This window comes from Sinohyriopsis cumingii, chromosome 1, assembly GCF_028554795.1.
Source record: "Sinohyriopsis cumingii isolate HCF-2022 chromosome 1, ASM2855479v2, whole genome shotgun sequence".
Classification (NCBI taxonomy): domain Eukaryota; kingdom Metazoa; phylum Mollusca; class Bivalvia; order Unionida; family Unionidae; genus Sinohyriopsis; species Sinohyriopsis cumingii.
In genome coordinates, this window is record NC_142961.1 from 155,346,458 (window position 1) to 155,360,420 (window position 13,963).

At 34.5% G+C, this 13,963-nt stretch overlaps 1 protein-coding gene across 1 annotated transcript in view; it reads right to left on the reverse strand.

The window, feature by feature from the left end:
• Nucleotides 1-9,071: 9,071 nt before the first annotated feature.
• LOC149808202 (uncharacterized) overlaps nucleotides 9,072-13,963 on the reverse strand; it is a 176,535-nt gene continuing 171,643 nt past the window's right edge. The window contains exon 14 of the mRNA XM_089965715.1: nucleotides 9,072-13,958. Within this exon, the coding sequence (XP_089821841.1) occupies nucleotides 13,279-13,958 (680 nt within the window). The 3' untranslated portion in view covers nucleotides 9,072-13,278. The remainder of the gene's footprint in view (nucleotides 13,959-13,963) is intronic.

The window sequence follows — 13,963 nt, forward strand, 5'->3', positions numbered from 1 at the left end:
ATCTATCTGCTGTGTTGCGTATCTCAATTAAGTCCAATTTATGGAAAGAATTGTTGAGAATCTATTCTGCTGACTGACATGTTTGTTTCAACTCAATCCAATTCATGGAAAGAATGTTTATGAATTATTTTTACTGAGATGCTTGTCTCAGGTAAGTGCCATTTATGACTCTTTTCTGAACTGATTTAAATGTTACAGAGTATATTATTTCAAGGACATGTCTATTTATGGTTTATTATTTCAAATTGTTGCTTCAACTGAAGATATTGCTTCTTTTATGTTGCACTCTTAGATGTTTCCTTTAATTCTAGAGCTTGTAGTCTTTATTCACATCCTGAAATTCATCTTCAACTGTTTCTACCCTACCAATCCTAGTTTTGAGTATATCAAGGTAGGGTCCAGCAGGTTCGGAAAGTCTTTGCATGCACGCAAAATAATATTCGTCATCAGATCCTCACGACCATCAAAGCCGGCTGCATGAGTTACTCTGATACCCCATTTAAGACATGTCCAATATTGGAGGCCGACACGTAGCGTCAGCAAATGTGATTAACAGCATTTATAATGTTATGTTCAGTTGCATAGTTCATGTTTTGCAAGGCATATACCTTTGCAGTGATTGCATACTAATGTCACTGACCTTTCAATATAATACGACATTTTATCTAACAGTACCATGTCTTAGTTTATGATAATCGGCAGTACTTTTGAGAGTCTTTTGAATATACAGGCGACCATTCATAAAATCATTAACAAGCAAATCAAAATTACCTTTGTAACAAAATACTTTTAGCTAAGATTGGTCCAGGTTAACGCAAACGATTAATCACTTAGGAATGCTTTAAACCTCGTACTGCCACAAGCAACATCAAATCCAATGATTCTTATCAGTTTGGACTTTTGTATATCTTAGACATTGGTTTTGCTTCTCTGAACTTGGAAAGGGGTTCATAGAATCTTGCCCAATGTGACATCATATTAATACTGAAAATATATTGCAGATTGTGGTCCTCACTATCAGTGGTGATGTATTCCATATCTTGGTCACTAGGTTCACTCACTGATGTGAACAGTTTGAAGTTTTCGTGCACAATATCAAATAATGACTGCTCACGCTTTTTAATGTATCACTGCGAAAAAAGTTTATGAACTTATCAGGAAGTTCTGGATATGTATTTCAAAAATGACACTTATGTTGAACCGCTCTGACAAATCTTTATAATGTGTCTAAACGAAATAGTGATTTAGTTTTTTCTGGAATGTTACAAAGATTCCATTGGTTTAGCAGCACGAAGCCGTATTAGATAGAGTCAAACATCCTTTCGAAATATCATATGCAGCACTATGTGAACACTTTGTCATCATGATATATACCATAGTAATTCTTTAGCATAAAAGGAAACATCTTCACTCAGGTTGGACTTGTGAGTTAGTATTTACGAGATTATAGACAAGTTACCACTTACAAGCTGTTAAACGAGGTTCTTACTGTCAAGCTAATGGATGTATTCCATATCAATTAGACAGCTTGAATGCAACCCCAGATGACAAATGACATAATGATATTCCCAGAGTTTATGCATTCCAAGAAAATCTCAAAGAACTATGCTTGCACCATACTTATTGACACCGACCTTACATCATCAGACTATATTTATTTTTTCCTATATAAGCAATTAAAGTTCTAATGTCTCAGTAATTAACAAAAATCTATTATTTTCTGTGAGTGGGAATCAAACTGAAAAATTCTGATCACAGTATAATGCTTTAGCTAACTAGGCCACGGCACATACTTAGCAAGTAAATTAATACAATTCATACATGAAGTTTAGAGACCATTGCTATATATATATATATTCTATATCAATAACTAATAATAAAACATTGTATCTAGCCGCTGGCGTCGTTTCAAAATCATTGATAGTTTTAGTAAACAATGTTTCTAAATGTTTTATTATCTTTCTCAGAGTAAGAATCATTAAGCTCAATCAAGGTCATAACTAGACGATGTGATAATTATCATGTAACCAAATTCCTTTATTTTTGAAGGTTGAACTCTTGACCCACATCCGGGAATCTATTTTGCGTTTTAGTTAGTCTCATTACTGATGTTATGATAAGAATTCTATCAGTCATGCCTTAACACTTGAGACGTCAAGTTGTTTTATGTTGTGGCCAGTTTGGGCTGAGTTTCTATTTGCTTCAAATTATTGAAATTCAAGTGATTCTTTTCCTTGGAAATACAAAAGTGCTCTGATACTTCTTGGACGAAGACATTCCCTGGAAATTATACAGAATTCTAAAACGAATAATATTTTCTGTGATTCAAAAAGAGACTGTTACCACATCAGTACAACGATGATTATTACAGATGTCATCGCCTTCCATCTTGTATTTTCATCTGAATTTGAACTGTGATTCACTTAGAGATTTTCATTGACAGAACTTGTGTTTCTTAATTCTTGGATTATTTTTTAATTTAATTCGTAAAACCGTAAGTTCTTTTTTCTCATTTTCCACTTTGAAAGGCATGTTACCACATCAGATACAAACTCAACTTTTGATGTTACTAAGAATTTTAGGTTACCGCTCCCTTTTAGAGAAAATGAAGTAGACAAATATTTTCCTTATTTTGAAAAAATGCTGAAAAATTGACATGGCCGAGGGAGCATTGGACTTTATTATTACAGATTACACTTTTTGGCAAAGCCCGAGACATCTATGCATCCCTGTAAGTACATCAGAGTACTGACTATGATCTGGTTAATGAATTCATCCTAAAGGGTTACGAGTTAGTCCCTGAGGCTTATCGGCGCAAATTCAGGAACTATAAAATAGAAACTGGACAAACTCATATTGAATTTGTAAGAGAAAAAGATCAGTTATTTGATAGGTGGTGTTTGGCCAGGAATGCTGATGAAGAATATGAAAATATAAGACAACTCTGATTTTCAATTTGGCACAATTTTTAGAAATCAAGTTTCTGATAAGAATGATCACATTTCCGTATCTCTTCCTACGTGTACCTATCGCAAGAAGAAGGGACACATAATTTCTGATCGCTACTAATTGAAAAATTAAGCAGCAGAATCAAGACAGACTTATTCCAAATGCTCTTATTTCTAAGAGGTCAAGGTCATGGTCATATATTGAAAGCAATATATTTGTTGGGTCTAATAAACCCCGGTCTGATTTTATTATGGATAATTATGAACCATTCAGTTCGAAGGGTCGCATATCACTCATTGGATGATTCTGCCAGTCCCATCCTTATTAAAATTTTAAGGGACATGGGAGATTCTCAGAGTCTCTTATTTTCAGAAACTTTGCTTTGTTTCTGAGAAGTCTTCTAGTAAGAGTGTTCTTTTTCAGTGAGCAGAGTGCAGTTTTGTTAATGTTCCTATCCATTGTGTAAATTTGTCATCAGACTTAGTCTCAGGACCCGTAACAGTCGCACAGTGTTTTCTTTACCCGTTGAGGCATTCATTTATTACTAGTCAACAACCTAGCTGGAGATAACGTTGTAGTTATACAACTTGTAACTTACAAGCCTTGTTTGGATCAGAAAGTCGATCCTATTGAAAACGAATTCCCTGATGTATACCCAGCTTGTGCAGTTACCAGAGCTATGACAATGAAATCTCTTGAGAAAGAAGTTGATCAGGAAAGTATTCCTTTATCTGACACATGTATTGGCCAGGCTTTTGACGAGGTCACTTTCGCTCCTTGTTTGGATCAATCAAAGGGTATTGATCACAGTGATCCTCTTTTAACTACTCATTCTCTTTATTCTATTACAGGTGACTAACGACAATCACTTGTCGTTGAACAAAAAAAAAGGTCATGAGATCTCCTGTTTGTTGTAATGGGCCATGAGTGAAACTGAACCCATGGAAGTACATGTTTGATATTTCATTGAAAATGGGATTCTTATGAGAAAATGGAGACCTACCGAGGTACTTGCTGGTGATGAGTGGTCAGTTAACTATCGAATTGTGGTTCCAAAATCGTACACACAGGTAAGTCATAGTTTGGACCATGAAACTCTTGACTGGTCATTTAGGGATTCATAAGACTTATCACAAGATCTTGAATCACTTCTATTGGCGAAGAATTAAAATTGATGTTTGTAAATACTACAGATCTTGTCATATTTGTCGAATGGTAGGAAAACCCAATAAGAAGATACCTAAGGCTCATCTGCAGCCTATTCCTGCACTTGGCAAACCGTTGAGCAGAATACTGGTAGATTATGCTGGTTCCTAACATAATACCAAGTCAGGTAGCCAATATTGTTGGACCATAATTTGTGCGTCAAAAAGATTTCCAGAGGGAATTCCTTTGAGGAATATTAAAACTAAAACTATAGTAAAAGCTTTGATAAATTATTATTTTTACTCATTTTGGCCATTCCAAAACTGTCCAATCTGTTCAAGGGTCAAATTTTATGCCTGGAATATTGCAGCAATTTATGTACTAATTAGGCATCTAACAATTCAAATCATCTGCATATCACCCTGAAAGCCAAGGGGCTTTAGAAAGGTTTCATCAACGGTTTAAAAATACGACTTGGTCATATTGTTTCGACAAAGGTAAAGATTGGGATAAAGGCATGAATTTACGTTGGTTTGCTCTTATGGAATCAGATCAAGAATCTTGAGGATTCAGCCACTGAAGTTGTTAAAAGAGAAACTTCTTTCTGAAGATACTGGAATTAATCTTCTCGATTATGATTCAATTTTAAGTATAAGTTTTCAAAGGCTTGTGAGATTGCAATTACTAATCTGCACTCAACTCAGTCAAAAATGAAAATAAAGTATAACAAAAATACAAAGAAAGGGAGTTTCAGCCTGGTGATATAGTTCTGGCTCTCTTGCCCATACTACAAAGTCCTCTTTAGGCCAAGTATTATGGTCCTTACACAGTTGAAAAGAAAGTAAATGATTTAAATTATATCATAAATACTCATGAGAGGCGAAAACAAAAACAACTTTGCCACATAAATACATTAAAGGAGCATGTAATTAATTTAGTTATACCTGTCCCACTCACCGATGATTTAAATCAAGGAATACCATTGGATTCTACTGATTTTGGAGTGACAAATCTTCGAAATTGAGAAATTATGAATAATCTGGACCAGAAACTTTCACATTTGCAAAACGAAAGGAATGAACTTAAATATTTATTACTTGAATATGAGCATTTAATTCCATATGTTCCTATAAAAAAACAATCTGTCACGACGTTGAAATTGTAAATTCCACACCTGTGAAACAACACTCGTACATGATGAACCCTCTCAAACAGGAATTAACTTGAAAAAGGAAATCTACTATTTGCTGGAGAATGATTTCATTGAACCGAGTAAAAGTGAGTGGATTTCACCATGTATAATTGTTCCGTAACCTGATAAAACTTTCTGCAAGAATCGATGACTTCATTGATAAAATTGGAAATGTAAAATATGACATCAAATGTGAACTTCTGAAAGGATTTTGGCATATTCCACTGACGGAAAGGTCAAAGGAATTTTCAGCATTCGTGACTCCAGATGGACTTTATCAATATAAAGTGATACCGTTTGGGATGATGGGTTCGCTAAGTACTTTTCAACGTTTAATGAACATGATTATCTCTGGTCTAGATAATTGTGATGCTTACATTGATGATGTCATTGTGTACAACGACACCTGGGAAGAAAATTTAGCGACAATTTGGAAATTCTTTGACAGACTCACCAAAAGTGAGTTTCGCAGTTCTTGTGTAACATTTCTAGGACATATTTGTGGGACAAGGACAAGTTAAATCTATTGATGCTATGGTCAAGTCTATCTCTGAATTTCATGTGCCTATCAGTAAAAAGCAACTGATGCAATTTTTTTGTATGGCTGCATACTATCGGAATTTTTTTCTCTCCAATTTTTCTATAATTGATGAACCCCTGACAAATTTAATGAGCATGAAAACCAAGTTTTTTTGGGCTGAAAAATTTCAGGAGTCTTTAGATAAGTTAAAACATTATTTAAGAAGGTACCAGTTTTGACAGCTCAAAATTTCAGCCAATCATTTAAACTGTCTGTTGATGCAAGTGATGTTGGGTTTGGAGCAGTATTGATTCAAGAAGATAAAAATTATGTCATCATCCTGTGTGATATTTTTCTAAAATATTCAATAAGCACCAGAGATATTATTCCACAATCGAGAAGAAACTTTGGATTTGATATTGGCATTACAACATTTTGAAGTTTACCTAAGTTCAGCTCCTTCTTCGATAATTGTATTGAGTGACCACAACCCCCTTACTTTCACTGACAAGACGAAAAACAAATATCAGAGATTACTAAGGTCGAGTTTGTTGGGACAGGAATATAATATTGACATCAGGCACACTAAGGGAAAATAATTTAATAGCAGATGCACTTTCCCTTGAATAAAAATATATTATTTCATGTATACTTTGTATCATTCATAGGATTTCTTCTTATGTTATTTGTTAGATACATCATATGTATATTTGACCTTTGGTTAAGAGAAAGTTTAATTATACGCATCTTTTTCTTTTATGGGGGAAGTGTTATGTATATGTAAATTAATTGTTTGTTAGTTTTACATTTTTTTTAATTATTTCATTACATGCTATTGTAATGTAATATTGTTTACTGGATTTGATATTGTCCAGAATTGAATTAAATTGTGTTTGACCTGACTGATTTTTTGAGTTTTGTATTATCGACGTCAACAATAATAGAAACCTTGTTATGGTTTGAGTGATTCTTTTCCCTGGAAATACAAAAGTACTCTTATAATTCTTGGACAAAGACATTCCCTGGAAATTATGCAGAATTCAAAAACTGGAATAATAGTTTCTGTGATTCAATGAGAGACTGTTGTCACATCAGTACCACAATGACTATTGCAGATGTCATCGCCTTCCATCTTGGATTTTCATCGGGACTTGAACTGTGATTCACTTAGAACTTTTCATTGATAGGACTTTTATTTTTTAATTCTTGGATTATTTTGGGATTTAATTCGTAAAACCGTAAGGTTTTTTCCTCTTTTCACTTCACTGTCATGGAAAATGAATTATTTCTTAAATTTTGCAAAGCTTGTTGCATTCACTCTTTTCTGTTACCTTTTTTTTAAGAGCATAGGCTCATACCGCTATACTGTGTATTTAACAGTTGTTTTTGAATGTAGATTGTAATGATCATTTTTAAACAAAAAATTACACAGCTTATTTCTGTCCATAACTGAAGATTATATTTTAAGATCATGACAATTTACAAGCATTTCATATGTTGCTAACTCAGGTTTAAGTTCTAGACCCAGCCTAGATTATGACCTTAGCAGGTTTTAGATAAAGAGCCTGTTTACATTTTGGGGTAATTTTCCATTAGGATGATTGAGTTCTTGCATTATAGGTGAGATCGGGGTGTATTTTGACAAAGATGAGTTAGGGTCGTATTGTTACACAGAGTCATGGAGATGTCTATAAGGTAGAAGTGAACAATTGTTTATTCCTATTCCCATTTTACCTTTAGTCTGCATAAGTATATGCAGTTGTGCTTAGATTTAATAGGAATCATTTTATTACATTATTTATTGTAATTACAGAGTGATCATTGATTGTTTAGACTAAATAACTTTTTTAGGATTATTGTGGATTCATTCTTGATTATATCATAGTGATACAAAAAGGCTTGGCTCATTAGCATTTTCAAGGTTATTGGTACCTCAGCACAATGAAGACCGGGAATTCATTTGGATCACTCAATACTTTTACTCTTGTGATGTTACCCTTTTAATTATCTGGGATTAAACAATACTTGCTGAAAGTTCCTCTTAAATGTTCAGATTTATAACAGAGAATTAAATGTTTTGAATTTTACTAAACTTATTGGTTTTACATTTACTGTTACTTAGTTCTAGACCATAGTTTGGTAACAATAATAGAAAATAGATACGTGTCCATCCACCATATATCAAGCTAATCTGAAAGCTAAGCAATTTTAAATTATTATTCCAAGGCTTACATATCCAAACATGGTTCCATGTAATGGCAAGCATACATAGTCTTGCAATAATACAATTTAAGTATGTCGTATATTCGCTAGCACTTTTGATGGACAATCATTTGAGTTGCTTCTACATCAGTGAGTATCAATTTGACTGACTATTATACAAGAACAAGAAATGTATAATTTTGATTTGAATTTTGATTTGAAACACTGGTATGCCAAGGTAATACATTAAGTCTAATTGTTTCTTTGAGGATTGACTGACACACAAAAAGTCAGATTGTAACACATCCTCATACAATAACCAGCCCCAATATACTGAGAAACAATACAAAGTTCATGGGCAAATATTGATTGATCTGCAAGTAGTGCCCTTGTAAATGCAAAAACAAGGCGGCACGCACTAAAAACTACTCTCATGTTGAAGACCTTGTCTATTTTCACACATGTGCCTATGCGAGCACTGATGCAAATCATGTAACACGGGCTGTAGATTTTGTGATTCTATGTAGTGGTATGATAATGGCGGGATATTTTTGGTTACTGATAAAGGTTGAAGTCTTCTACCTCACATGACTTTCTTCTTACAAGGGTATATGTGGATAATGTTCATGCTTTGTCATGTGCAGATATGATAAAAAAGTCAGGAGGGTAGAAGACTTTAACCTAGTTCAGTAATGAAATTCCAAAACCACACTTATTACACTACTTCGTGTGTCTTTAGTTTAGACTTAGTGAATCAAACTTGTATCAATTTTTCCATTTAGTTTTTAATTGCACTGAAACTATAATTCTATAATATATAATATTTCTAATGCATAAAATAGGGTAGTATGTAATAAATAAAAAATCATATCCATCTTTTGTTCCATGTTATAGGAAAAACAAGTCCTTTCATATGGCTTATGAATACATCTTGGCATGATGTCCATGACATATTGTAACACATCAAAGTTGTTCTTTCCACCAACTCCAAACAAAACATGCATTATGTTGTGTGTATATATGAAAAGGAGTGAATTAGTTAAATTAAAAATGACAACAAAATAAATATACCTCATTTGATCAAAACGAGATAATTGTAATCTGAGAATGTTGGACCATATATAGCAATACAAAATTAGTGTCAGTAAAATTCATGTCAATGATTAGTTATTTTATTTACAGCTTTTGTGCCCTGATCATAATATGCACTTTACATTATTTACAGAGAAAAATATCAAACACACAAAACTGTTTCCAAAATCTGTGAAAAGGTGCAGAATAACATACAAGTTGAAGTAGCAAGCTGTCAATAATCTGTTAGATTAAGAAAAAATACACTACTAGGATAAAATGAATAAATATTTAGAGTCAAATAATAATCGTTTTAGTCCAAAAATTACTGCTATTGGTGCAAGTCACGCTGTCATATTATAGTAAAATAATAACTGCTAGTGGTGCAAGTCACATATCATGTATTAGTCCAATAATATCTGCCAGTGGTGCAAGTCACATGTCATGTTATAGCCCAATAATAACTGCAATTGGTGCAAGTCACATGTCATGTTATAGCCCAATAATAACTGCAACTGGTGCAAGTCACATGTCAATAATAACTGCTAGTTGTGTAAATCACATAAATTGTTATCTTATAGTCCAATAATATCTGCCAGTGGTGCAAGTCACATAAATTGTCATGTTATAGTCCAATAATAACTGCTATTGATTGAAGTCACATGTCATGTTAAAGTCCAAGAATAACTGCTAGTGGTGCAAGTCACATGTCATGCTACAATTCAATAATAACTGCTAGTGGTGCAAGTCACATGTCATGTTATATTCCAATTATAACTGCTAGTGGTGCAAGTCACATAAATTGTTATGTCATGGTCCAATAATTAATGTCTAGTGGTGCAAGTCACATGTCATGTTATAGTCCAATAATAACTGATATTGGTGCAAGTCACATATCATGCTATAGTCCAATTATAACTGCTAGTGGTGCTAGTCACATAAGTTGTCATGTTACAGTCCAATAGTAATAACTGCTAGTGGTGCAAGTCACAAGTCATGTTATAATCCAATAATAACTGCTAGAGGTGCAGTAAAGTGCCATGTTATAGTTCAATAACATCTGCTAGTGGTGCAAGTTACATGTCATGTTATAGTCCAAAAATAACTGCTGGTAGTGCAAGTCCCATAAAGTGTCATGTTGTAGACCAATTATAACTGCTAGTGGTGCAAGTCACATTTCATATTTCAATAATAACTGCTAGTGATGCAAGTCACATGTCATGGTATAGACCAATAATAACTGCTGGTGGTTAATGTCACATAAGTTGTCATGTTATAGTCCAATAGTAACTGCTAGTGGTGCAAGTTACAAGTCATGTTATAGTCCAATAATAACTGCTACAGGTGCAAGTCACATGTCATGGTATAGTTCTATTATAACTGCTAGTGATGCAAGTCACACAAATTGTCATGTTATATTGCAATAATAATGGCTTGTGGAACAAGTCATATGTCATGTTATAGTCCAATGGTAACTGTTGGTGGTACACATCGCATAAATATTCATGTCATAGTCCAATAATAACTGCTAGTGGTGTAAATCACATGTCATGTTATAATCCAATAATAACTGCTAGTGGCGTAAATCAAATAAATTGACATGTTATAGTCCAATAATATCTGTCAGTGGTGCAAGTCACATGTCATGTTATAGTCAAATAATAACTGCTAGTGATGCAAGCCTCATGCCATGTTATAGTCCAATAATATCTACTAGTGGTGCAAGTCACATGTGCTGTTATAGTCCAATAAAAACTGCTAGTAATGTAAATCACATAAATTGTCATGTTATAGTCCAATAATATCTGCCTGTGGTGCAAGTCACAAGTCATATTATAGTCCAATAATATCTGCTAGTGGTGCAAGTTACATGCCATGTTATAGTCCAAAAATAACTGCTAGTAGTGGAAGTCACATAAGTTGTAATGTTATAGTCCAGTAGTAACTGCTAGTGGTATAAGTCACAAGTCATGGTATAGTCCAATAATAACTGCTAGTGGTGCAAGTAACATGTCATGGTATAGTTCTATTATAACTGCTTGTGATGCAAGTCACAAAAATTGTCATGTTATATTCCAATAATAATGGCTAGTGGTGCAAGTCATATGTCATGTTATAGTCCAATGGTAACTGTTGGTGGTATGCATCACATAAATATTCATGTTACAGTCCAATAATATCTGCCAGTGGTGCAAGTCACATATCATGTTATAGTCCAATACTAAATGCTAGTAGCGTAAATCACATAAATTGTCATGTTATAGTCCAACAATATCTGCCAGTGGTGCAAGCCACATGTCATGTTATAGTCCAATAATAACTGCTAGTGATGCAAGTCACATGTCATGTTATAGTCTTATAATAACTGATAGTGGTGCAAGTCACATAAATTGTCATGTTATAGTCAAATAATAACTGCTGTTGATGCAAGTCACATAAATTGTCATGTTATAATAGTTCAATAATAACTGCTAGTGGTGATATTCACATGTCATGTTTTAGTCCAATAATAGCTGCTAGTGTTGCAAGTCACATTAATTGTCATGTTATAGTCCAATAATAACTGCTAGTGATGCAAGTTACATGTCATGTTATAATCCAATAATAACTGCTAGTAGTGTAAGTCACATGTCATGCTCTAGTTCAATAATAACTGCTAGTGGTGCAAAAGACATGTCATGTCATAGTTCAGTAATACCTGCTAGTGGTGCAAGTCAAATAAATTGTCATGTTATAGTCCAGTAATATCTGCCATTGGAGCAAGTGACATGCCATGTTATAGTCCAATAAAAACTGTTAGTGGTGCAAGTCACAGATTATGTTATAGTCCAATAATAACTTCCAGTGGTGCAAGTCAGATGTCATGTGGGGCCTCGTGGGGCCGAGTGGTCTAAAGCACTCTCCATTATGGATCACTGCCATCTCACCTCTGTCTGCATGCATTCGAGTCTCAGATTCAGCCAATATGGGTATGTGAGAAAGCTTGCCAGTAGCTTCATGTGGGTCAGTGGTTCTTTCCAGGGTTTTCCCGAGTTCTTCCTCCACCATTAATACTGGCCACCATGTATGGTCTATCGTGTGCTGAAAATGGCATTGAACCCTACAACAACAAACACAATAACAACAACAGATGTCATGTTATAGTCCAATAATAACTGCTAGTGGTGCAAGTCACATGTCATGTTATAGTCCAATAATAACTGCTAGTGGTGCAAGTCACGTGTCATGTTATAGTCCAATAATAACTGCTAATGGTGCAAGTCACATGTCATGCTGTGGTTCAATCATAACTGCTTGTGGTGCAAGTCACATGTCATGTTATAGTCCAATGATAACTGCCAGTGGAGCAAGTCACATGCCATGTTATAGTCCAATAAAAACTGCTAGTGGTGCAAGTCACATGCCATGCTATAGTCCAATAAAAACTGCTTGTGTTGCAAGTCACATGCCATGCTATAGTGCAGTAAAAACTGCTTGTTGTACAAGTCAGGTGTCAAGCTATAGTCCAGAATACCAATATTTTCACACATTATTCAAATCTGTCTGATCTGGTCTGGGATAAGTACTGAGGATTAAGCAGTGATTACTGTAACATGACTCCTTTGGAATATATGTTTTTTTCCGTTTAGGTACAAGAATCCAGCTGTTATAACACTGTGTATAACGTTCCTTAATAATAACAGTTGTAACAGTGTCAATAAAGTTCCTTCAATAATCACAGCATTAACATTTTCTATGAAGTTCCTTCAATAATCACAGCATTAACATTTTCTATGAAGTTCCTTCAATAATCACTGTTGTAATACTGTCTATACAGGTTCTTAATAATCTCAGTGGTAACAATGTCTGTAAAGTTCCTTTATAAATCACAGTTGTAACACTGTAAACAAAGTTCCTTCAATAATCTCAGTTGTAACATTGTCTATCAAGTTCCTTCAATAATCACAGTTGTAACACACTGTCTATACAGGTCCTTAATAATCACAGTTGTAACAATGTCTATAAAGTTCCTTCAATAATTACTATTTTAATACTGCATATATGATAAATACAGCCCAGACTGATAAAAAAAATCATTTTCCTTGTATAATCCTGGGCTTTCTGCCTGAAAGCAAATCTACACAATCATTTAAATGTATTTAGCGTCATTATGCCAAAGTGTTTGACTTTTATTCTTCATTGTCTGATACTGTCACTATTATCCATCACTTTCATCAGATGATTTCTTCAATTCAAGAGCATCTACCCTTGATGTCAAAGCATGCAGTGCATCTCCAAATGTTTCTAATGATTCTTCAACTGTTTCTATCCTGCCAAACCAAGTTTTCAGTATATCAAGGTAGGACCCAGCAGGTACTGCTGAAACTTGAGTGTGCTGAATTTCCTGCAACATTTCGTTCTCGAAATCAGGATCCCCACATTGCTGACTGAGGGTTATCAATGTGGAGCTGATGCTGTTCCAACTTACTTGATAGTCATGGGCATTCATCTTGCATGACTTAGCATGACCATACAATTTATTCCTGTCTTCTCGCAAAGTTTTAATCATGCTCTTTTCCTGCTGACTCAAGGAAGGTACAATGTTATTGAAAAGAGCTGAGAGCAATGTGATGTCATATTCATCAAGGTTTGTGTTGCCTCCATTTGGTGGGAACAGGATGTCCATTTGAGAAATGTTTAGCACCTTCATTTTAAGTAGACTCTTGATGGTGTTCCTGTTGTTGGCAAGATACTGGTCCAAAGTTCTGGTAGGAGTGATCGTGTGATGATGGAGAAGTTGTCTCAGGACCCGTGATCCAACATCAACCAACAGATATGCAATGCACATAAAGCTGTCAGTCTCACTGGTTGATGAGGGTAGCATTGGACCAACTTGTGCTGAA